The sequence below is a fragment of the Equus caballus genome, chromosome 20 (genome assembly GCF_041296265.1).
Source record: "Equus caballus isolate H_3958 breed thoroughbred chromosome 20, TB-T2T, whole genome shotgun sequence".
Lineage (NCBI taxonomy): Eukaryota > Metazoa > Chordata > Mammalia > Perissodactyla > Equidae > Equus > Equus caballus.
In genome coordinates, this window is record NC_091703.1 from 57,967,681 (window position 1) to 57,991,018 (window position 23,338).

A 23,338-nucleotide genomic window follows, 5' to 3' on the forward strand; every position below is an offset into this window, starting at 1 on the left:
TAAACATATAGTAATTTGCCTTTTATTATTATGATAGAAAACCATTTTTGTTTCTCTAGTACCACAGCAAATTAAAAATTAATACTATGTTCTAAAAGTAGCTTTTGCTATTTTTAGCATTGTTGCCACTTTAAAATTTTAATCTAGTTTCAGAAGAGATCACTTGCGTCTCCTGGGTGGATAAATGCTTTACCTGTGTTTATCATAACATGATAAAAAGAACATGGACTTTGAGCAAGTCCTAGAAAGGTTTCAGTCCTAACAACATTTTACTGTTTGCCTTTCAACATTTCGCTTAATCGTTCCAATTCTCAATTTTCCAGGCTGTGAAATAGGGAGAGTCACACCAATTTTGCACAATTGTTAGGAGAATCAAATGAGATAAACTATGTTATGCCTAGTTCATTGCCTGGTATATAAGCTTTTTATTTTGAAACAATTTTAGACTTATAGAAAAATTGAAAAAATGGTACCAAGAGTTCCATGTACATTTCACCCAGGTTCCCCTGATATTAACATCTTACATAAATGTTATACAGTTATCAAATCAACAAAGTAACATTGGTACAGTACTGTTAACTAGAAACTCCATTCAGGTTTCACCAGTTTTCTCACTAATGGCCCTTTGCCATTCCAAGATTCCATCCGGGACTGCACACTGCATTTAGTTGTCGTGTCTCCTTAATCTCCTCCAGTCTGTGACAGTTCGTTACTCTTTCCTTATCTCTCATGATCTTGATACTTTTGAAGAGTATTGGTCAGTTTTTTTGTAGACTGCCTCTCACTTTGGGTTTATTTACTGTTTTCTCGGGATGAGATTAAGGTTATGCGTTTTTGGCAAGAATAGCCCGAGAGTGATGTTCCCTTCTGATTGCATCATATTGGCATATGATATCAGCATAACTTACTACTGGTGATATTAATCTTGATATTAACACTTCGTTAAGGTGGTATCTGCTGGGTTTCTCCAGTGTAGAGTTCTGTTTTCTCCTCAAAATATCTTGGGGGAGATCATTTTAGACTAGGTAAATATCCTCTTTCTCCACTAGTTTTAGCATCCCTTGGTGGATCTTGCCTGCAGCTATTAGTGTGGTGTTCTCATGTTTGTTTTTCCTTTCCCTATCCTCCTACATTTATTAATTGGAGTTCTTCAGTAAGGAAAGCTGTTCGTTCTCCCCCATTTATTTGTTTATTCAGTTATTTATATCAGTATGCACTCATGCGTACTCGGTGAATTAGACATTTCACTCTAGGGGTTATAATTCAGCGCTGTTGATCTGTTGCTCAGATTGCTCCAGCCTGGCCATTGGGAGCTCGTGTCAGGTTGATTCCAGTGCCCTTTCCACATGCCTCCATCCTCTTTTTGAGCATGTCCTCTCTGGCACCACAGGATGCTCCAGGCGCATGTTGCATTTTCCCTGCCTCAGTCCTAGAATCAACCAGTTCTCCAAAATGCCCTGTAAATACCCTTAAAAAGTAAATTAGGGGCTGGCCCACTGAGGTAGTGGCTAAGTTTGTGTGCTCTGCTTCAGTGGCCTGGGGTTTGTGGGTTCAGATCCTGGGTGTGGACGTGTACACGACTCCTCAAGCCATGTTGTGGTGGTGTCCCTTACACAAAATAGAGGAAGATTGGCACAGATGTTAGCTCAGGGACAATCTTCCTCACAAAAATAAATAAATAAACAAACTAATAAATAAGCCATCTGCCGCCCAACATACATTTGTCTAACTCTTGATATACTATTTTGTGTATTTCTCTTTTGATCTCTTTCAGATGCAGCCTTAGGGAATTTAGTCTCACAAAGTGGGAACTGTTGGTTCCTAACCATGGGAAGAGAAACAAAACACTTGCCTACAACAGGAAGCAACAGATCCATATTCATTTTCTCTTTGTCCCTGAAATTGTAGAGCAACAATCAGGCTTGTCACTGTAAATTAAAACTTTATCTCATGACATTTGTCATTTCAGGGCATGATAATACTCTTCTATCATTTATTGCTTTTAAAATCTGATGTAATTTTTTCTTTTGGGCATCTGTTATGTAGCCAAACTTAGATGACTAGGAGATGACATGTAATCTAATAAGTGAAATATCTCACTATGTTGTGACTTTGGGAAAGTCATTTAATTCCTTTTTTTTTTTTTTTTGAGGAAGATTAGCCCTGAGCTAACTGCTGCCAATTCTCCTCTTTTTGCTGAGGAAGACTGGCCCTGAGCTAACATCCATGCTCATCTTCCTCTACTTTATATGTGGGACACCTACCACAGCATGGCTTTTGCCAAGCAGTGCCATGTCCGCACCTGGGATCTGAACCAGTGAACCCTGGGCCGCCAAGAAGCAGAACGTGTGAACTTAAACCTCTGCGCCACCGAGCTGGCCCCTCATTTAATTCTTAAAGAGTTCATTTTTAGAGTTATTTTGAAGGTAATTTTATAATTATGATTGAAGTAAAAGTGTGCTAAAGAGCTGTCTTTTTTGTAGAGAGTCTGATTCATTTTTGACATCGATAAAATTGATAAAAAGAAAAAATGTGTATTTTAATATGCTCTGAATAACCACTAGAGGGTGGTCATGGGTCACCAATTACCCATTTGCTATTTATTCAAGACATTCTGACACGGAAAGATTGACAACAAAGGTGGAGAGGGGAATGCCAGCAAGTGGAATCAAAAAGAAAACAGGAGTGACAATATTAATATTATACAAAATGCAGTAAAATATTAAACAGGAAAAAGTTATAATTTTATATGTTGATAAAAGGTATCAAGAACGTATGACAAGTCTGAATCTTTATGCACCCAGAAGCATATCCTTGAACTACATTAATATATATGTAAATATTTAAGTGTTTATATAAAAATATTTAGGTATTTCTTAACATTTATAGGATTAGGAAGTTATACTTTTGCAGTCATCCTAGTAGCTTTTCAAAACCTTACTTACTGCACATAATATATATACTAGGTTGTGAGTCGTATCTTGAGATTAATAATAAAGCTAGGTCTTTAAAATTCTATCATAGTAGAAATTCAGTTCTCAAACACTCACTGTGGATTAAAGAAGCCAGATGAGGTAATCTGGAAAAGCAAGCTATGAAAAAAAATTGACAAAAACTGAATCTGGGAAAGTAGGTAAATAGGATGAAACTAATCTAGCAGAGGCAAAATAAATGTACATTTCATTTTTACTTCAAAATGTTTGTAAAAATCAATTACTGTATCTGTGAGGAGGAGGGAGCCTTTCCCTGGGAGGTTGGAAGCTCCCGTCAGCTGACTTCCGTGTGGTCTCTGCAGGCTTGGGTGATGTTTTCAGGTTGCTTCGTTGTGTCCAGTGAGTGAGAAGTCCAGTTTATTCAAGCTGAGCTGCTTCATCTTGGACTGGAGCGTTCCACATCAGTCAGCCTGCTCCTGTGGTTTTCTGGCGATACGTGTTTTATGTTGGGTCTTTTCCTACCAGTGAGATAGAGACTAAATTGACCACCTTTTAAGGGATAATAAATTTAGTCTTTTAGGCTGTAAGTATGTGATTTAGTAAATGCTCGTACTTCAGTGAATGAAGGGTTGTCTGCGGTTTCTGTCTTTAAATTTTGACAAAGTATATTTGGAATCTTAATAACTTTTCATTCACTGCTATGTTGGTGGCATTCATGTCAGTGAATAAGGTAGATTTTTCTAAAACAAAGGTTCCAGGTGAGATACTGAAAATTCCATTGTTACTCTGTCTTTCCCTTAATGTCAGGCTCACTGACTGAACAGATAGCCAGTTAAAATTACCTACCACACAACTCCCCCAGACCATTTCCTCCAGGTTGAATTGTTGAGGCCTCTATTTAAATAATATGTTAAGTTACAGTATTTAATGATAGGAATTTGTTAAATCTCTTTTGTCACTGAATTAATAAAGTAATAAAAATAGGGCTGGCCCCGTGGCATAGTGGTTAAGTTCGGCATGCTTTTCTTCTGTGACCTGGGTTCATGGGTTTGGATCCCAGGCCGGACCTACTCTTCTCATCAGCCGTACTGTGGCAGGTGTCCCCTATATAAAATAGAGGAAGATGGGCACAGATGTTAGCTCAGGGCAAATCTTCCTCAGCAAAAAATAGAAATAAGGTTAGCTTTTTGTCCTCTGGCAGGGATGACCCAGTGAACATACAGTACAAACAAGGTGAACAGTTCAACCCAGTGGGCATTTCGTGAGGAACTGCCACTTGCTGGGCTTTGTGTGAAGCGTGGGTTTACACAGTGAATGAGAGGGGCACAGAAGGGCAATGCAGGGTCGCTGTACAACTTAGGGTTAGACCCTCGGTTCCCCTCCTTTGTCTGGGATAATGGCTGCTCTAGATAATGTCCAAAGCCTGTTCCAGCTCTTAAATTCTGATTCTAGCTGATAAGGAAGCTAAATTTGTTAACGCTCCAGATCAAGTTGCCAGGTAGGTAAGTGATAGTGTACAGTTCTGCCTCCTTTCCTCAATTTTTTATGCTCCCTTTTTTCTGAGATTTTACTCCAGTTCCTTGTCATGTCTCCAACTAGAATATTACAGGAGGAGGAATGCCGAGTGTGCCTGGCAATTTGAAAGGATGCTGAAACACTATTTAGCATTTGTTCATTTCACGTTTAACTTCAAATTTGCCATTTTTTATGATTCTAAAGTCATGGTAAATTAGAAACTGAAGAAATGATACGTGAGTGGCTTGTAAGAGTTACTGTTTCTTTTGAGAGTAGACACTTTTCTCTGGTTTTCACTAGAATCAGAAACATTTTGTTTAACTGTGTTCAGTGTGACTTTCAGACGTCCTGAAGCAACTGAGTGACAGCAGGAAGGCAGCTACAGCTGAAGGTTTGCCACGGATGTCTGACAGTGGCCTGTATTGACTTATTCATTTTCCCCAGTGATAATTTTGTAGTATTTTCTAGAAAGTAGATGACTAGGATTTCAATTCCAGCTTTCCTACTAAATAATTGAAATAATTATTCAGTCAACCTCATGAAACCTTTGCTCGATAACTAACTTCCATACCTGCGAGTAGTAAAGAGTCTAAGAAGAATCATTTTGTCACTGCTAAAAATCTATAGAAACGAAAGCTATGGTTATTGAAACATCAGTAAGTATTACTTTATTCTTTATTGCTAATAACAGTAGTACATTTGTGCTAAATTCCACAGTAGGAATTATGAAATAATGTTCTTCATTTAATATCCAACTGAATAGATACATTTGGAATGACGTAGATCACACAGCCCCAGGTCACAGATGACCCTCAAATAGCATTTTCTGAGCTGTTTGGGTACAGTTCTTATAGCAGAATACGGAAAAGACAACCCCACGAGCCTACAGACCACCTACGTTCCTGAACAGACAGCTCTCATTTTCCTCAGATTAATCGATTATGGCAGGTTTTTTGATACATAGCTGATCTTTCTTTAGGTCTGTTGACTTCACTGAGTCAACAACTCAACTGGTTGTTGCTTAATCAATTACCTTATCAGATTACGTAGGATCATTTCATTAAATACTTTTTCTGTAGGCTTTTGCCATTTCACTATTTCCTTTTCATTGTCTAACAAGGGGGTCAATCCAAACTTTAAAATTTTAGCTTGACCCTGCCTCAGGAGAAATTTGAGGGAAAGAAAACCAGTATACTCTGGGGTCTGGAAGGGAAAATGTTCTCCATGACTTCAGGGAAAGAAGTTAGAATGTGAAGATGGAGAACGTATGTCCTGCTTTTTCAGATGAAACTATAGGAGAGGAAAAAAACTGTTTTCCTCCACTCATCTTAAGTTCTCCAGCTGGGGCCCTGTAAATTAGACCAGCAAAAGACAGATTTACAAGAGAAAAATAAACAGAAGTGTATTAACATGTACGTCCTTCATACACATGGCAGCACCCAGTGAGGAGTAACTCGAAGGGGTGGTTTCAAACAAAGGCACAGGGGTTTTGGGCTTCTGGAGAGGGGGAGGCAAGCTAAGGGAAGGTGCCTAGGAAAAGTTTGGTTCACTGGGGCTATTGAGTGAGGTTTGCTGTGCAGAGTAAAGTTGACGCCCTCTGTTGAGAAGAGCTGTTAGGAGTCTCCCTCTTCCTGGTAGGCAGTGGGAGACACCTTTACAAATGGAAATTTCTTTTGCAAAAGGAAAACTCGTGGGCTGTTTTTAGAGCTTTTCTTGCATCTGCTGATTCCCAGTGGTGGTTAGCTCAAAACCATTCATATGCCAAAGAGGCATATTTTGGGGTGGCATATTCTGTACCCATCATAATTTTTATAATGTGTGGTCAACACTTCTTCAAGTGAAATCCCAGGAGTATTCAGAGATATACTTGAATATAAAATGGAACTTATTTTTAAAATTCCACCCTTCATACATGGCACAAACTAGTCTATACAAGTTTTATACAAATAATTGTAGTGAATAATTATAGCATATACTTAGTATTTTGCGGTTTACAAAGTGCTCTTGCATCGAGTGGACAGGTCTCATTATTACAATTTTAAGAATGAAGAAAAGGGACTGAGGTAATTTATAATTGCCAAACATTATTCAGCTAGCAGGTGGCAGAGTTAGAACCAAAATCTCTGTTATCTCTAGAACACTTTGCTGCCTCATAAGCCTGGGAAAGGTTCTCACCAAGGAGAAATGAATTAACTCTTACAGAGCAGGAGAAGAAATATTTACTACACCATAGGAGGTAATTTACTGAATTACAGTAATAGCAATGCCTTCCAGCTGTGTTATAGACTTCATGTTGCTTAACTGACTTTATTTAAGGTCCTACCAGGAGTTAAGGGAGTAACTAGATTCAAGTTTTTCTGATGAGGAAGCTGGGGGCAAAACATATAAGTAATTTAAGTAATATTAAACAACACGTCAAATCTGACCCGCTCAGGATAGTTTTAGTTAATAATAAAATGACTACCTTGCTAATGATAATAACTGCTTAATATTGAATGCTTACTCTGTGCTAGACACTCTACCAAGTGCTTTATGCAAATGGACTAATTAATCCCTCTGCCAACTCTGTGTGTTAAGTGTTACTCCCTCATTTTTATATGTAACGGAACTATTAAAGACAGGTTCAGTGATTTGCCCAAGGTCACACAGCCAGCCTCTGGTAGAGACAAGATTTAAACTCCTCCGGTATCTGGCTTAAAGGCCTTCTCATAACTGTTAGCCTTTTCTTCCCCTGGGACCCTTTGGTACCTTTGAGACTCCCTCAGTGTGGTGTTTGGTTAGAACAGGTGTGATGTTCCAGTGAGCTCGAAGAGCTAAATTGTGGTTAAAGTTAAGAGTTCAAGAGAAGCATTTGAAATCTGTAGGTGACTGATTACAAAATTAGTTTTATAGATAGCAATTGAGTAGTTTAGTAAGTAAGCATTTAGAAAACGGGCACTGTTTTTAAATGCCTATGGCATGCATTCCGGTTATTAACATTATAAGTAAAACTTTCGGGAAGTGACACAAGGGGAGATAATCAACAGAGTAGAAACCACAGGAGTCAGCAAGAATGTGCTAGCTACAGGCCATCATGATTTCAAGCCCTTTCCTAGTTGCAGGTCGTTTACACGTATGACCCTGCAGCTAAGCTGTGAGTTCTTCTTAGTGCTTATGGTAACTAAACTTCCTGGGCCCCACTCAGGATCTTTGGGGTGCTGAATTCTGAGCACTGAATGAGGCCCTTTTGTAGCTTAGCAGACTCTCCCTCTGTGTATTTTAAATATGTAAATTAGAGTTCCAAATTCTTGCGAGTGGGAAACAACTGTCACTAAAAAAGGATCGAAGATGTCTTTGTTAAAAATTACCATATCTTTACCCTGTTCTCTGCCCACATATATATGGCTGTTTTGCCTCATTTAGGTCAAAAAGATTTTCCTTTTTGAATATCATCTCTCTCTGAAGGATACTTGCTTTTTAACTATTCTCATTTTATTGTCCAAGCTGAGCTTGACCATAATGAATGGCAGTTTTTGTTGCTTTGAAAATAGGAATAATATTTGGTGTTGGGGCTTTTCTTGGTAGGACAGACTTTATTCTAAGGAAGACTATGCACTGCTCTTATAGGCACTCAGACGTTTACACCATGGTTTCTGAGTATATTTGGGTATAAATACTTTTTAAAGTATAATCAGATCAAGTCACTGGACCCCAGGCGGAACTGGGCTAGAAGGTAAGCTTGAGAACGAGACTCTGAAAGAGGGATGACATAGGAGCAGGGTAAAGATGTGCCTGCTTTATCATTTTTCTTGAGTTCCATGGGTGACATAGAGCCCCTGAAAATCATTTGCTGCTGTCTTTGGCAGAAATGAAGATTGGTGTGTTGCCAGTGTCACAGCTGGGATGTCAGGACTAATTTGGAAGGTCACAAACTGTCACTCACCCACGTTCAGACTAGTGTTGGTTTTCTGGCATTTCCTCCCACTGGATAGAGTGGGATGGAGGAGCCGGATGGAAAAGTGTGTTCTTCACCTGGTTCTCCCCACCTCTTCCCATGTAAATACTTAGAGATGTTCCTTTGAGTTGTGGGCACCTAGAAAGTATTCTCTAAAAAACATCTCACAATAAATGCACCTTCTGTACAATATTTCAAGAGTTTTCCAGCCTGAAAACTAGAGAAGACCATTTGTGTGATAAATATATGGGTAGTCTGAAAGCTTAGTAAGTTCCAGGTTTTAGATGTATATACACACAGGCAGTAGTAAATAAATTGAGAAGAAGAGGGAGGTAAAAGATACTGATTTTAGTTTCCCTTCCTTTAGAGAGAGTAACTTTCCATTAGGTTAACAGAATAACTGACAGAAAATTTCTTTCATTGTTTTCTGATGAAGATATAGAAATCTTATATCTAATTCAATTCAATTGATATTGCACAAAGGGGGTTGATTATAGTCAATATTTATGACTACTGAAACACACAGAAGTTGTTCCTAAAAGCTGTTAGCTGGAACTTTTAGTGTTCTTATTTTCACCAATTAAATTTAGTGATGATTTGAAAGTTTATCTTCTTCTTTGAAAGTTTCTTTTAGTTGAAATGCCTTTTGTTTTCCTGGTTGTAGATTTCTGTGGCAGATAGGTGGTTGTAAAGCCATAAGCTACTGATTGTTGAAAATTCCAGCAGTCCTTTTTTGTTTTTTAGCCCTGAGCTAACATCTGTGCCAGTCTTCCTCCACTTTACATGTGGGTTACCACCACAGCATGGCTGATGAGTGGTGTAGGTCCTTTCCTGGGATCCAAACCCACAAACTCGGGCTGCTGAAGCAGAGCATGCTGAACTTAACCACTAGGCCACAGGGCTGGCCCCAGCAGTGCTTTTTTTTAAAATAGAAATTGATAAGCTGATTCTAAAATTTATATGGAAATGCAACAATAAAGAATAGCCAAAATAATAATGAAAAAGAACAAAGCAGGAGGACTTATCTGAATTTGAGAGTTACTCTGAAGATTTTGTAGTGAAGAAAGTGTGGCATTGGCAACAGGATAGACATACAGATCAGTGGAATAATACAACATCCAAAAAGAGACCCACACATTTATGGCCAAATTTGACAAGGATACTAAAGTGACTTAATAAGGAAAGGAACACGTCTTCAATTAAATGGTGTTGGAAAAAGTGTTTATCCACGTGGGAATGAAGGGTAGCAGAATATGCCACCCCCAAATATGCCACTTTGGCATAAAGATTATTTTAAGCTAAAGGCAATTAACCAGCAGATTCAGGAAAAGCTCTTTATATCCCCCTAACTGCCTAAAAATAAAGTATAAATTTCCCCTTTTGTAAAGGAAATTTACCTTTATAAAGAAAATATACATTTGTAAAGATGTGTCTATACCAGTAAGAGCTCTCCAGACAACTCTTATCACCCAAGAAACATTCATCTGCGGAACAAGACAACAACTCTTACTTACCACGTTTCCTCATGACACCTTCTTGTAACTTGGCTTATCACCGCTCCCTCCCAGAATTCCCAAACCCCTTTTGCTTTGTTTAGCCTAAGATGGTGTAAGGGAGGAAGACATTTCCTCTACCTACTGTGGGTTCTTCTGGATGGAGAACGAATTAAATTCACATGAGACAGAATAGCAGGAGAAAATTAAACAAAGCTTTATAACATGTATACATGGGAGAGGCTCAGGCAAGCTGAGCAACTCACCAAAATGGCTGAAGCCACCACCTTAAATATCATATTCAGCTAAAGACAAAGGAGGATGTTGGGGGTGAGGGGAGTCAGTTACAGGAGGTTACCAGACAAGCACAGTAAAAAGGAATAAGATTATTATGCAGATTTAAGTCCTTGCCTTCTGCATTGTTAAGAGTTTCTAGAAATAAGGTCACCCCCCCCCCTTCTTCCTGGTACAGAGTGGGAGACACCTTTACAGACGGAGATTTCCTTTACAATGTAAATGTCTCCTAACAAAGGGCAAGCAAGTTCCACTCCTCAGAGCTTCCTTCCCATCTGCAGTTTACTAAAAGTAACCAGCCCCAAATAATCCTCACGCCAAAGAGACGTATCTTGGGGTGGCCAATGCCAGTCTCCCGCAATGGTATATAAGCCCCAGTCATCTAGCTACCTCCTTGAGTCTTACTTCTTTGTAAGACTCCCATGCATGTGCCCATGTACTTATGTAATTCAACTGTTCAGTTTTTTTTTTCTTTTTCTTCTTAGTCTGTCTTTCATCAGTTTGATTCACAGGCCCCAGCAACTGAACCTAGGAGGGCAGAGGGAAAAAGAGTTTTCCTTCCCTACGGTCACTAAACAAGAACCTGAACTCTGAACTCCCACACACAGAAATTAACTTGGGATAAATCAGGACCTAGACTTAAAAGCTAAAACATTGCAGCTTCTCAAGGAGAACATAGGAGGGTATTTCTGAAACCATCTTAGAGAGGACACACAGAGCACTACCATGAAAAAGCTGATAAATTGGGGTTCCTCAAAAATAAAAACGTCTGCTCATTTTACAGAAGACAGCATCAAGAAAGTAAATAGGCAAGCCACAGACTATGAGAAGATATTTGTAACACCTTTCTCTTTCAAAGGGCTTATATCCCAGAATATATAAAGAATTCTTACAATGGAATAATTAAAAGAAGCAGTTGCATTTTTTAAATCGGTAAAAGATTTGAAGAGATATTTCACAAAATAAGGCATATCACTAGCCAAGAAAGTGAATGAGAAAGTGCTCAACATATTAGTCATCAGGGAAGTGCAAAATGAGATACCACTACCCACCTATTAGAATGGCTGCGATGAACACAATTGACAACACCAAACTTTGAGAAGAGTGCAGAACTCTCACGCATTGCTGGTGAGGGTATAAACTAGGACAGCCACGTTGGAAAACTGTTGGCAACAATTCCACTCCTAAGTATTTATCGAAGAGAAATGAAAATATATATCCACAAAAGTCATCTATAAGAATATTCATGGCAGCTTTATTGATAATACCCAAAAACTGGAAAGGCCCTGGTGTCCATCAACAGGAGACTAGATTCACTATCTGATAGATTCATACAATGAAACACTATGCAGCAATAAAAGGAACAAACTACTGATTCATGAAATGGCATGGATAAATCTCAGAAACATAAAAAGACATGAAAGAAGTCAGACACAAAACACTTTATACTGTATGATTCCTTTTATAGAAAGTTGTAGAATGGCTAAAACTGTAGTGACAAAAATCCGATCAGTAGTTGCTTCTGGCTATGGAGGGAGGGGAAGAATGTTGACTGAGAAAAGACACAAGGGAACTGTGTGGGTTCATAGAAGTGTTCTCTCTTTTGATAGGGGTGTGAATTACATAGGCACAGTGATTTGTCAGAACCAATCAAACTATAGGCTTGAGATCTGTGCATTTCACTATATGTAAATTATGAATTCAAATTAAAAAATCTAGCCCCCAAAATAACACAGTATTTTCCTATCTCTTATTCTGATTCTCTTTCCTACTTTCCTTAAAATATTGGACAGCTTACTCCCACTATACTGAGCCTTTCCATGAAAATTAGTTCCTTTTTTTCTTCTTATCCCATCCATTTCAAAGTCCTTTCTATCCCATTAGCTTGTTTTATGGAGTCAGGAATTCCAGGCAGGAGGCAATGGCAGTAGTTCATTCATTCATCAAGTGTTTGCTGACTGCTTGCTTTGTAAAGTGAAAATACAGAGGAGGGGATGAATTAGGTTAGGAGGCATTTCAGAAGTAGAATGGGTATCGTGTGGGAATTCTGGGCGAACAAGGGTAAGGGGAGTAGAAAAGAGGCTGGGCCGGTGTCCATCTAGTGTAATATTTGGAATCGAACCAGGAAATGGGCAAATCGATTATTCTTAGGAAAGGATTATCCTCCTTTTTAAACGTCTAAACATAAACATTAGCTATCTCTACCTGACAAATTTGTTTCCTATAAGTTTTGCACCTTAAAAAAGTTTTTTTGTATCCTAAAGAACCCAAGTGATGTGTATGACATATAAATGTGCATCTGTCTGTGAATACTGAGTTTAGTTTAGAAAGAACTGCTTTGTACTCTTTGCTTCTAGCTGGCATTGCTGACACCACTAGCACAGTATTGCCTTACTTTGTCTCTTTTTTTCTTTCCCTCCAATCAGTTTGATAAAGGCTACTCCTACAATATCCGGCACAGCTTCGGAAAGGAAGGCAAGAGGACAGACTACACACCTTTCAGTTGCCTGAAGATTATTCTAACCAATCCACCAAGCCAAGGGGATTATCATGGTAAGTGCTTCTGCTGGATATGTTTGTGATGCTCTGAAACCCAAGAGCTCTGTAGGAAACACGGATCAAGGTAATGGCTTTTTGCGTTACCGACAGGAACTGGTTTGTAGCTTGTGTCAGTTGTCAGAGTCAAGCTAGAGCCCCCTTACTCTGCCAGCGCTCTGTCTTGTTACTGAACGAGGTCGGGCAGGAGGAATTCATTCGGCTGTGCTTCAGTTTGTGCTGTACCAGACCCTTCAGTTCTCAGTTTCCCCCTTCACCTGCTGCTGTCCTTCTTGTCTCGTTCTGCAAGTGTCTTAGAAGACTCATACAGGGTTTTCAAACCTTTCTGAAATTGAAAACCTCTAATTTTAGAATAGTAAATTCCTGAGTTTTCAAGACTACTAAGGAAAAGCATGTTTTGTTCTCATTGCTATCATCTGATTAACAAAGATTAAGTGAGGAATTTAACAAGTCATGGTATCAAACATGTATCAATTTGCCTGAATTGTAGGTTTAAAAAAGAAATCTCTGTTCAACTGTTTTCTGTAGATTTCTGAGTTCAACAATGTTTCTCTAAAATAGTTCTCTGAGCATACCTTGAAAAGCTCTCATTTGTCTGGTATGTTAGAGAATGATTTAATAGTCCATATTAGTAAATTTTTTAGATTAACAAAGCTTATTACAGTATATGTCAAAACTGTGTTTTTGTTTTAGCGTCTTAAATGAAATGCTTTTAAAAAAAGATCACACTTTTAGGCTGTTAAAGATCAAATAATCACAAACAGAAGTTTTAGGAAGATGTTCCACGTGTCCAGAAGCATCCAGAGCATTAAAAAATGCCTGTACGTTCATACTTAATAGATGAAAAGGTGGTCGGTACTGGTACACACCATGAGTGGTTCTCATCACTTGTGGCAGTCACTTAAGATACCTTTTAGAAATGTAGATCCTCAGGCACCACCCCCAGACATAAAATCCGATGTATTTACAAGTTCCCTGGGTGATTTTTATGTCTTGTAAACTTTGAAAACCATTGACCAGATACTTCTGTTGAGCAAGTCTATAGCTTTTCTAAGCAACTACACCAGGCAGTTAGCCTGGCCAAGTAAGACTCCCAGGGGCTCTTCCTGTCAATTTCCAGGTCCCAGCATTCATCACTTATTTGGTTGATTTTTTCATTAGTTTAAATGCAGGATTTTATATTTCTTATTCCTGTTAAATTGTATCTTACTTATTCCACTCCATTCTGTTTGTTTTATTTTGTTTTTAATTTAAACTCTGTCCATTAAAAAATATTACACTTAACAAACACTTGATGAATTCATATTATTTGACACATTTATTATTTTTTTAAATTAATAGACAATTTTTTTAGAGCAGTTTTATATTCACAGCAAAACAAGCAGAAAAGTGCAGAGTTCCCACTTACCCCTGCCCTGACACTTGCAGAGCCTTCCGTGCTATAGACATCTCACAGTAGAGTGGTTGGTTACGTGTGGGCTGAGAAGAATGTGTAATCTGCTGTTGTTGGGTGTAGCCCTTTGTAGAAATCAATTATATCCAGTTGATTGATGGTGGTGTTGAGTTCATTTGAGTTGCTGAATACGTTGTTGCTGATTTTCTGCCTGCTGGATCTGTCCATTTCTGATGGAGGGGTGTTGAGGTCTCTACCTATAATAGTGGATTCATTTCTTTCTCCCTGAAGTTTTGTCAGTTTTTGCCTCAGATATTTTCATGCTTTGTTGTTAAGTGCATACACATTAAGGCTTGTTATGTCTTCTTGGAGTATTCATCCCTTTATCATTATGTAATGCTCCTTTTCTTATCCCTGATAAATTTCCTTGCTCTGAAGTCTGGTCTGTCTGAAACTAGTATAGCTATTTCTGCTTTCTTTGGATTATTGTTAGCATGGTATATCTTTCTCCATCCCTTTACCTTTTTTTTGTTGTTGAGAAAAATTAGCCACAAGCTAACATCTGTTGTCAGTCTTCCTCTTTTTTTTCTTGAGGAAGATTAGCCCTGAACTAACATCTGTGCCGGTCTTCTTCTATTTTATATGTGGGTTGCCACCATGGCATGTCTAATGAGTGTTGTGGGTCTGTGCCTGGGATTTGAACCCAAGAACCTGGGCTGCTAAAGCAGAGCATACTGAACTTAACCACTAGACTGTGGGGCTGGCCCCTCCATCCTTTTACTTTTAAACTCTATGTGTCTTTATATTGAAAGTGGCTCTCTGGTAGACGGACATACAATTGGGTCTTGTCTTTTTGATTCACTCTGACAATCTGTGTTTTTAAATGATGAATTTAGACCATTAACATTTAAAGTAATTATTGATATAGCTGTATTAATATCTACCATATTTGTTACTGTTTTCTGTTTGTTGCCGTTATTCTTTGTTTCTGTTTTTGTTTTCACATTCTTTCTGCCTTTTGTGGTTTTGAGTATTTTATATGATTCTTTTGTTCCCCTTTCTTAGCATATCAATTATACTTCTTTTTTACTTTTTAGAGTTTTCACTCTATATTTACAAGTAATCTAAGTCCCCTTTCAGATCATGTGATACCACATCACAGGTGTTATAAGTGCAAGTACCTTATAATAACTAGATATTTCGAATTCCTTTGTATCATTCGTCATTCATTTCGTAAGCATAAGCATACAAAGGCACACACAAACAGATATATACAGAAGCACACATAATCGAATACATTGTTCCTATTATTAGTTTGAACAACTTGTTGTCTGTTAGATCAACTAAGAATAAGAAAAATGGAAGTTTTTACTTTACCTTTCCTTATCATTCTCTGATGTTCTTCTTTAGGTAGATCTGAATTTCTGGCCTATATCATTTTCCTTCTCTTTAAAGAACTTCTTTTTTTCTTGCATTGCAGGTCTACTGGCAACAAATTATCTCAATTTTTGTTTGAGAACATCTTTATTTCTCCTTCTCTTTTGAAGGATAATTTCACAGGGTACAGAATTCCAGATTTGTGTGTTTTTTCTCTTAAACAGTTTAAATATTTCACTCCACTCTCTTGTTTGCATAGTATCTGAGATAAGTTAGATGTAATTATTTTTGCCTCTCTATAGGTAAGATTCTTTTCCTCTGGCTTCTTTCAAGATTTTTTATTTATTTTTGATTTTCTGAAGTATAACTATGATATACCTAGGCATTCTTTTTTGTTTTTTTTTTGGCATTTATCCTGCTTGGTGTTCTGTGAGCTTCCTGGATCTGTGGTTTGGTGTGTGACATTAATTTGGGGAAATTCTCCATCATTATTGCTTCAAATATTGCTTCTGTTCTTCTCTTTTTTCTCCTTCTGGTATTCCCATTACTTTGTGTGTTAAACTTTTCATAGTTGTCCTACAGTTCTTGAATATTCTGTTTTTGTTTTTTTCAATCTCTTTTCTTCAGTTTTGGAAGTTCCTATTGATACATCCTCAAGCTCAAAAATTCTTTCCTCAGTCATGTTTACTTATAAGCCCACCAAAGGCATTCCTCATTTCTGTTAACAGTGTTTATGATCTCTAGCACTTCTTTTTGATTCTTTCTTAGAATTTCCATCTTTCTTCTTATGACACTATCTGTTCTTGCATGTTGTCTGCTTTTTCCATTGTAGCCCTTAGTTATTTTAAATTCCCAGATAATTCTAACATCTCTGCCATATCTGACTCTAGTTCTGGGGCTTGTTCAGTCTTTTCAAATTGTATTCTTTATCTTTTCATATGCCTTGTGACTATCGGTTAAAAGGTAGACATGACACAATGGGTGAAAAGAATTCCAGTAAACAGGCTGTTAGTATTGTGGTGGTGAGGTGGGGGTCGGGGAGGGATCGCTCTGCAGTCCTGTAGTTAGGTCTCAGTTTTTCAGTGAGCCTGTGGCCCTGGGCTATGAACTTCAACAGTGATTACAGTTCCCCACCCCCCCCCTTTGGTGGGACAAGATGGCTAAAGGAGGCTGGAGTTGGGTATTTCCCATCCCCCTAGTAGGTTAGGCTCTGATAAAACCCTAGCCATTTAGGCTCTGGTAAGATAGTGTCTCCTGAGGGCAGGCCTTGTTAAGAAGAATAGATTGCTCTGGGGTGTTTCAAAATGGCTCCTTTCCCCTCCCTCTGCTGGAAACGAGAGGAGATTTCGCTCAGTTATTCGCTATGAGCACCTGGTAGAGCTCCTGGAGGTTAAACTTAGACAAGTGTGGGCCCCCTATGGCAGGGTCTCCTTGGAGTTTTCAACTCAGACTTGTCCTCACCAAGCCTCCAGAAATTTGTCAATCACAGGTTAGGTTTTCCTACCCCAGCATGAGTTCCTGTGGAGATTCCTGCTCTGGTAAGCTGGGATGCTCTGTATCTGCCTCTCTCCCCAATTTTAGGGGCAGTAGTTTGCCTGGTGACCTCACTCCTCAGATGGATCTAAGAAGAGTTGCTGATTTTTCAGTTTGTTCAGCTTTTTACGTTTTTGGGATGGAGTGGCGACTTCTAAGCTTCTCATATGCTGGCCTAGAAACTTATTGGCAAAACTGTTTAGTCCCCTAGATAGATATTATTTCATTAGCCAGCACTGCTTGGAATTGCTGTTCAACCAGTTATGAATCTCTGTAGTTATAATGTAATTCTGGACCATGTTTATCCATCTCTCCACAAATGCATGTTGGGGAGCTTTGTCAAACATGTAGCTGTAACAGTGTTAGTTGTGTACGCATTCAGTTCATCTCCAGTTACCTTGTTAGTTCAACCCTTTCCTTTTCAAAGATCATTCTCTTTGATGTGGAAGAGAGAAACAGAGCAGGAGTTGCTGAGTTCTATTTTCTTTCTGTCCTCTGTTAAAATAACACTAGCTTCTCTAAGTAGTGGTGTGTTCTTCTGTTTTCTTCTTTTTGTGAACATAGCTTTAAAAAATTAATTTTTATGAGCTTTGGTACTTTGGCAGTCTTCAGTTTCTTCTTGGCTTTGCCCTTTCTGACTTTTCATACAGGGAGAGCCATTATTTAAAGAGTAATTTGGGTAACTCAATCTATCTCTTTTTTTGTGTGTCCTTTAATTCTGGGCTTAACTCAGAATTCCATGTGCAGCTTCATTTCTTTCTCATTGTGATCCTTCACAATTTCATTATCAGATTTTTTTGAGAATAATAATGATAGCTAACACATGTTGAGTGCTCCCTCTGTGCCAGGAGCATGTAAGAGCTTTCTGTTCCATTCTCACAGGAGCTCTGTGAGTGATTATTTCCCCCACTTGACAGAAAGTGAAGCCGAGTCAACAAGAAAATACACAGTTTGCCTAAGGTCTCCCAACCAGTAAGTGTTAAACTAAGTTTCAAACTCAGGCAGTGTAGCTCCAAACTCTTAGACGTCTGCTATACAGCTTCTCAAGATAGTTCCTTGCACTAAGTATTATTACAGTTTTATTCTGAATAAAGCATAGACTATGAATTTTGTGAATTTCATGATTTGTAGGAGTCTATAGTGTTGTCATGGATGTCTTTATTCGTACATAAGATTTTTGGTAAACACATTTGTTTGGCATCCAGGCTCTTTGCTCTTATATTTGTCACACAATCTCCTATTGAGTTCATTAAAAATGCACACTTGTTTCTAATTAATTTACAGATTCAGCATCTGTATGACTGAAAAAACAAATCTGGCTTCCCGTATTAAATTTTAAATTCAGTGTTTTGACTTATCATTGCAGTTTCTTATTAAAATATCTAAAATTTTCTAGATTTTGGCCTAAAACAGCTTTTACATTTTAATTCTTCTCTGTTCTTGTTTATGCAAATATTTTTGGTAGTCTATCTTTATTCTCATTTTTCTCATGAAACAATAAAGATGACATGCATCTGAGTTGTTTTTCTATGAAACTATTTCTATTTGTCCATCTCATTCCCAATTGCGATTCCTCTAAATTTATGTGCATTCTACTCTGTGGGAAATAGGCATAGAATTGACATCTGAAAATTATGTGAGATTTTTATATTTCTTAGAGTTTGCACATTTTTCTTTTTGTTTACACTGTGTATCTTCCTCCTCTGGTATGCCTTTTATTGAATTGTTTTAAACTAGAAAAAAAGTGTGCAGAGTTTTTAGATAAACTATTCTTTAGCTGCTTTGTGATTATCTCTGCTCCTTAGCAAGTACCGTAATTAAAACTGTGTCCTCTTCCCAGTGAATGGGCAACTCAGCCTGAGAATGCTGTGATGTTTTATGTAGCTCCTGAGCCTGGAGAACCCTGATAACCATACAGCTCCGTCGTCATTTAGATACAGAGAGGAGAGCAGTTGCACCCATGGGCAATTAACTTTTTTATTAATAAGCTGTTAGACAATTAAGAGGAGCTTAGACAGTCTCTTGAATGTGGTGTTGTACTTAGTCCTGGGTAAATAACCTTGCTGGTGTGCTGGCTGTTTTTTGTTGTCAGGGTGCCCATTTCGTCACAGTGATCCAGAGCTGCTGAAGCAGAAGTTGCAGTCATACAAGATCACTCCTGGAGGGATAAGCCAGGTGGGTCAGATTTTGCTCTGCATCCTCGGTAATGAGGCGTCAGACTGTTCCTCTGTTTCATTTAACGTTCTCGCAGCCATGCTGTGTACTCCTTGTCAGGCCTCACACCAGACGTCCTATCTTCTAGGTGAATTAAGCTAAAGGCTTGACTTTTCTCATTTAGACTCCTTGGAAATTCTAGTTCTGTCTGCTAGGCTGCATGTTTCTTTTTCTTGTATAAAGGAAGCTGGAAACCATTTTCCTCTCAATTTGTTTTAGTATCTTAATTGAGGACATTTAAAAAAATGAAAAATAAGTTTTTAAAGGAATGCATTGAAGCTTATTAATGAAGCTGAAAATTAATGACATCATATTGTTTTCTATGCTGCATGTAGATTAGATCAGAAGATAATGTAGTGTATACTGGCTAAATGTTCTGATAAGCATCAGTTGTTGCTATGTTAAATCTATACTTCTGATGATAGATCTTTAGGTGTAATAGTTTATCAAAATATTTTATCCTATAAACAATTTAGATTAGAAAATGCTCAAATGTAAAACCAAATATTTGAGTATATCTTTTAGCAAATATGCTTTCAAAAAAAATATTGTGACATTGCAAAGCCTACTGTCTATAGTGTACTTTTGAGTTAACTTGGATTTTAAAGGAGTTCAAGAGGAGCTGTTGTTTTCTTAGCTTAAGAAAAATAATATATATCTCAGAGCTGGAACATCTAAATCATATATATCCTTAAATGATTATTTTTACTTGAAGAAAATAATTACTCTAGAAAACTCTACTGCTTCTACTGTATCCAAAGTTTAAATTGAGGTTGGTTAATTCAATTCAAATCTTACAATTTTTCAGTATTCTGCACAAGACAGTGCTCACGGCGGTGTTAGGAAATGCAATGAGGAATCAGATATAAATCCTGCTCTTACAGAACCAGAGTCTGGAGGGAAGCATGTGCCAAGTGTTATGAGGGAGGTGCACACAGAGTGTCTTGGGTCTTCTGAAGAAGGGGTATGCTAACCAGCTGAGGAGCCCAAGGAAGACTTTCTGGAAGAGATTCTCTTTGAATTAGGCCTTGACGTGGGGTTGGGAATTAGGAAGAGAGAATGCATGAATAAAAGGCAGTGTGTATATGATTATTAGGATATCAAGTTTAAGATAATGGTGGCACCAGTACATAAACATTAATAGGCAACTTAAAAGAAGTAGTTGGTTTGGGAGATTAGTTTTAGAGGTGGGGCATTTAAGTGGCAGACAGAATGTGGATTTGTGGTGCATTAGAGAAGTTAGAACTAAAAATCTAATGTTCTTTCCAGTTAGGATTGCAGAACTGTGGCATTGAAGAAACATTAGAAAGCTGTTCTCTTTTATGGAGTCATAGGGAGTAGCATGCCCACAGGTGTGCAGCGAGTAAGTCAGTGGTAGAACCAGAAATTGCAGCCAAACCTTCGGACTCCACAGTTTTTTTTCTCAACCCAAGGTTACTTTAAAGTTACTATCATGAGTTTTCTGTGGGAGAAAGGGAGAACAAAATAATGGAGGACAAGTTGGGGAGTCAAAAGCCATGTCTCAAAATGAAATCTTAGCTGATGCTTCCCTTTGTCGGCAATAGAAGGAAGTGGAATCAGTGAAGACTGAACAGAAATGGGAGGAGAGGGAGGAAATACATTAGGGAAGTAAAATATCACAAAAGTCAAGGAGAGAATTTTGAGACGAGAGTGTAGTCCACAAAAGTCCCTGGTAGCAGAGACTGTGTAAGATGAGGACTGAGAAAAGGTGACTGGGTGTGTTGAATAGGTTACTTTGGTTTGGTAAGAGGTGTCAATGTAGTGGAAACCAAAAGCAAGATTACACTTACTTAAAAGATGAATGAATAAAAGACAGTGGATTGGATTTGGGGCCAGTGAGTATAAGTGACCTTTCCAAAAAATGTGCTTGTGAAAGGTGATGACAGAGCAATATTAACTTAAGCATCATGGACTGGCACATTTGTGTGTTTAAGGCTAGAGGAGACCTGAGCCTGTTTGTAGGAAGAGAAGGAAAGAACCCTTCAGAGGGTGGGCTTGATAAAGATGTAAAAAAAGATAATCCCTCTCTAACCAAGCAGAATTAAGTTCTCTTTCTGTACACCACGACTATACATGCCTTTGCTCTTATACTTATTACACTAGTAATTATTTGTTTTAACTATTCATCTTTCCCACTAGTTTGTGAGTTTCCTTTGAAAGGAGGATTGGAGTTTTATTTAACTTTCTGTCTCACAGTAATTCAGTGACTTACACTTGGTAGAGGCTGAAAAAAATGTTGGAAAAGTAAGTGGGTGTACTTAGGTATGGTGGTGGGTGCTAGAGCGTGCTTGGTGGGATGCAGAGAGAGGCAAATAGGAACTCAATGACACAAGCAAAAACCTTATTGAAGAAAGGAGGATATATATTTGGACAAAAGAATAGTGCCAGAAAAAGGCATCTCCCTCAGCCAAAATGGTAATATAGAGAAAAATTTAGAGGCAGAGCAAAGAGAAGTTGATGGAGTGTGTTAAGTGGCCTTGCTCTTCCTTGTAAAGTAAGAGGGCTGGTCATTAGCTTAGTGTAAAGAGGTGAAGAATGGTGTTCTGGACGTAGGAAAGGTTAGGAACTGTCGATAACAAATTTGATAGGGAATCTAGAAGAAGAGAGTGAGAGGCTTTTTAAGCAATTGTAAATAATCTTTTAAAAACAATACAGGGTATTACCATGTCTATCGAGAAGATTAATGTTTTTATTTAATAGTAATGACTATGTTTTTATGCCTTTGACTCCATTGTATTCCTCCACTTACCCTACATCTGTAACTAGATCCCTTACTTAGTAATTTCCACATCGTCCTTTGAACCTGCACTGTAACCTTTTATCTGAGATGAACACAGATGAATAGTGCATGTGAGCAAGCTGTAAATAACATTTTGCTTTCATTTGATGTCTTTGTTGAGTGGCTCTCAGTAGAGTGAAGCAGCTGGGGGACTGTGTTCTAAGGGGCTGCAAGTTGATGAATGAAAAATCCATGTAAAACATTTTGATAAATGCTTAGTTGTAGGTTGGCATAAGTGCAAATTAGATCTTTAAAACTCCAAGTGCACGTTAAACTATTGAAAGAAAGTCAAGAGAAACATCATTAAAGTCATGTAAGGTAAAACTCTGTAGCTACTTTTATTTCAGAGAAAAACTACTTGAGAAAAATACCTTCAACTATAGGAAATAGGTGTTAGTAATCAGAATTTTGATGATCAGAAGAGAGGTCATCGTGATTTAACTGGCATCACCTGCTTTTTTCAAAAACCATATTTATAGGATCACATTTCATCTTCCTTTTTGAATGAGCTTGGTATCCAGCTTAAGAAGACAACAGTTGAACAACAGAATAAAGCCAAGGAGAATGGACAGTCCTGCCTTTATTCCTCAGCCCTCCCCAAAAAGAGGAAAACATGGAGGTCAACTTACCAACAAGACATCAACATTCTAAATGTTTATACCCAAAAAGGTAGTTTAAAATACAGGAAGTGAAAACAGAGAGAACTGAAAGGAGAACCAGACAAGTCCACCATTATATGAGAAGACTTTAGCGCTCCTCTTTCAGGAATTGATGGAACGAGTAGGCAGAAAATCAGTCAGGATGTAGAAGACCTGAACAACAGTCAACCATCTTGACCTAATTGACACCTGTGGAACATACCACCCAACAACAGGTGATTACACTTTTTTTTTCATGTGTACATGAAACATTAGCCCAATATATCATATACTGGGTCTTAAAAAAGCCATTACAAATTTTAAATGAATTGAAATCCTACAAAGTTTGTTCCATGACTATAACCAGTACAATAAGGCAAGAAAAAGAAATAAAAGGCAGATTGGAAAGGAAGAAAGAAAACCTTTCCCTATTCTCAGATAAGTGATTATGTATGAAAAAATCTCAAAGAGCATACCAAAATGCTACTATGACTAGTAGGTTTCAGGATACTAAGTCAGTATCCAGAAATCAGTTATATTTCTTTCAGTGAACAATTGGAAATTAAAAAATGTTTTTAAAGTATCATATACAATAGTACCAAAAGACATAAATGCTTTTTTAATGTATTTATCTAACAAATACGTGCACGATCTTTAT

The 23,338-nt window shown here is 37.9% G+C and overlaps 1 protein-coding gene across 9 annotated transcripts in view; it reads left to right on the plus strand.

Annotated features, from left to right (window-relative positions):
• The window catches only part of PRIM2 (DNA primase subunit 2), a 425,357-nt gene that overhangs the window by 279,380 nt on the left and 122,639 nt on the right, over positions 1–23,338 (plus strand). For all 9 annotated transcript variants that reach the window (XR_011430086.1, XM_023624310.2, XM_070245742.1 and 6 more), the window contains 2 exons: positions 12,596–12,722; positions 19,121–19,203. Coding sequence is in view for 8 of the 9 variants with exons in the window: in XM_023624310.2 (XP_023480078.1) it covers positions 12,596–12,722; positions 19,121–19,203 (210 nt within the window). In the remaining variant the exon portion in view is untranslated. The remainder of the gene's footprint in view (positions 1–12,595; positions 12,723–19,120; positions 19,204–23,338) is intronic.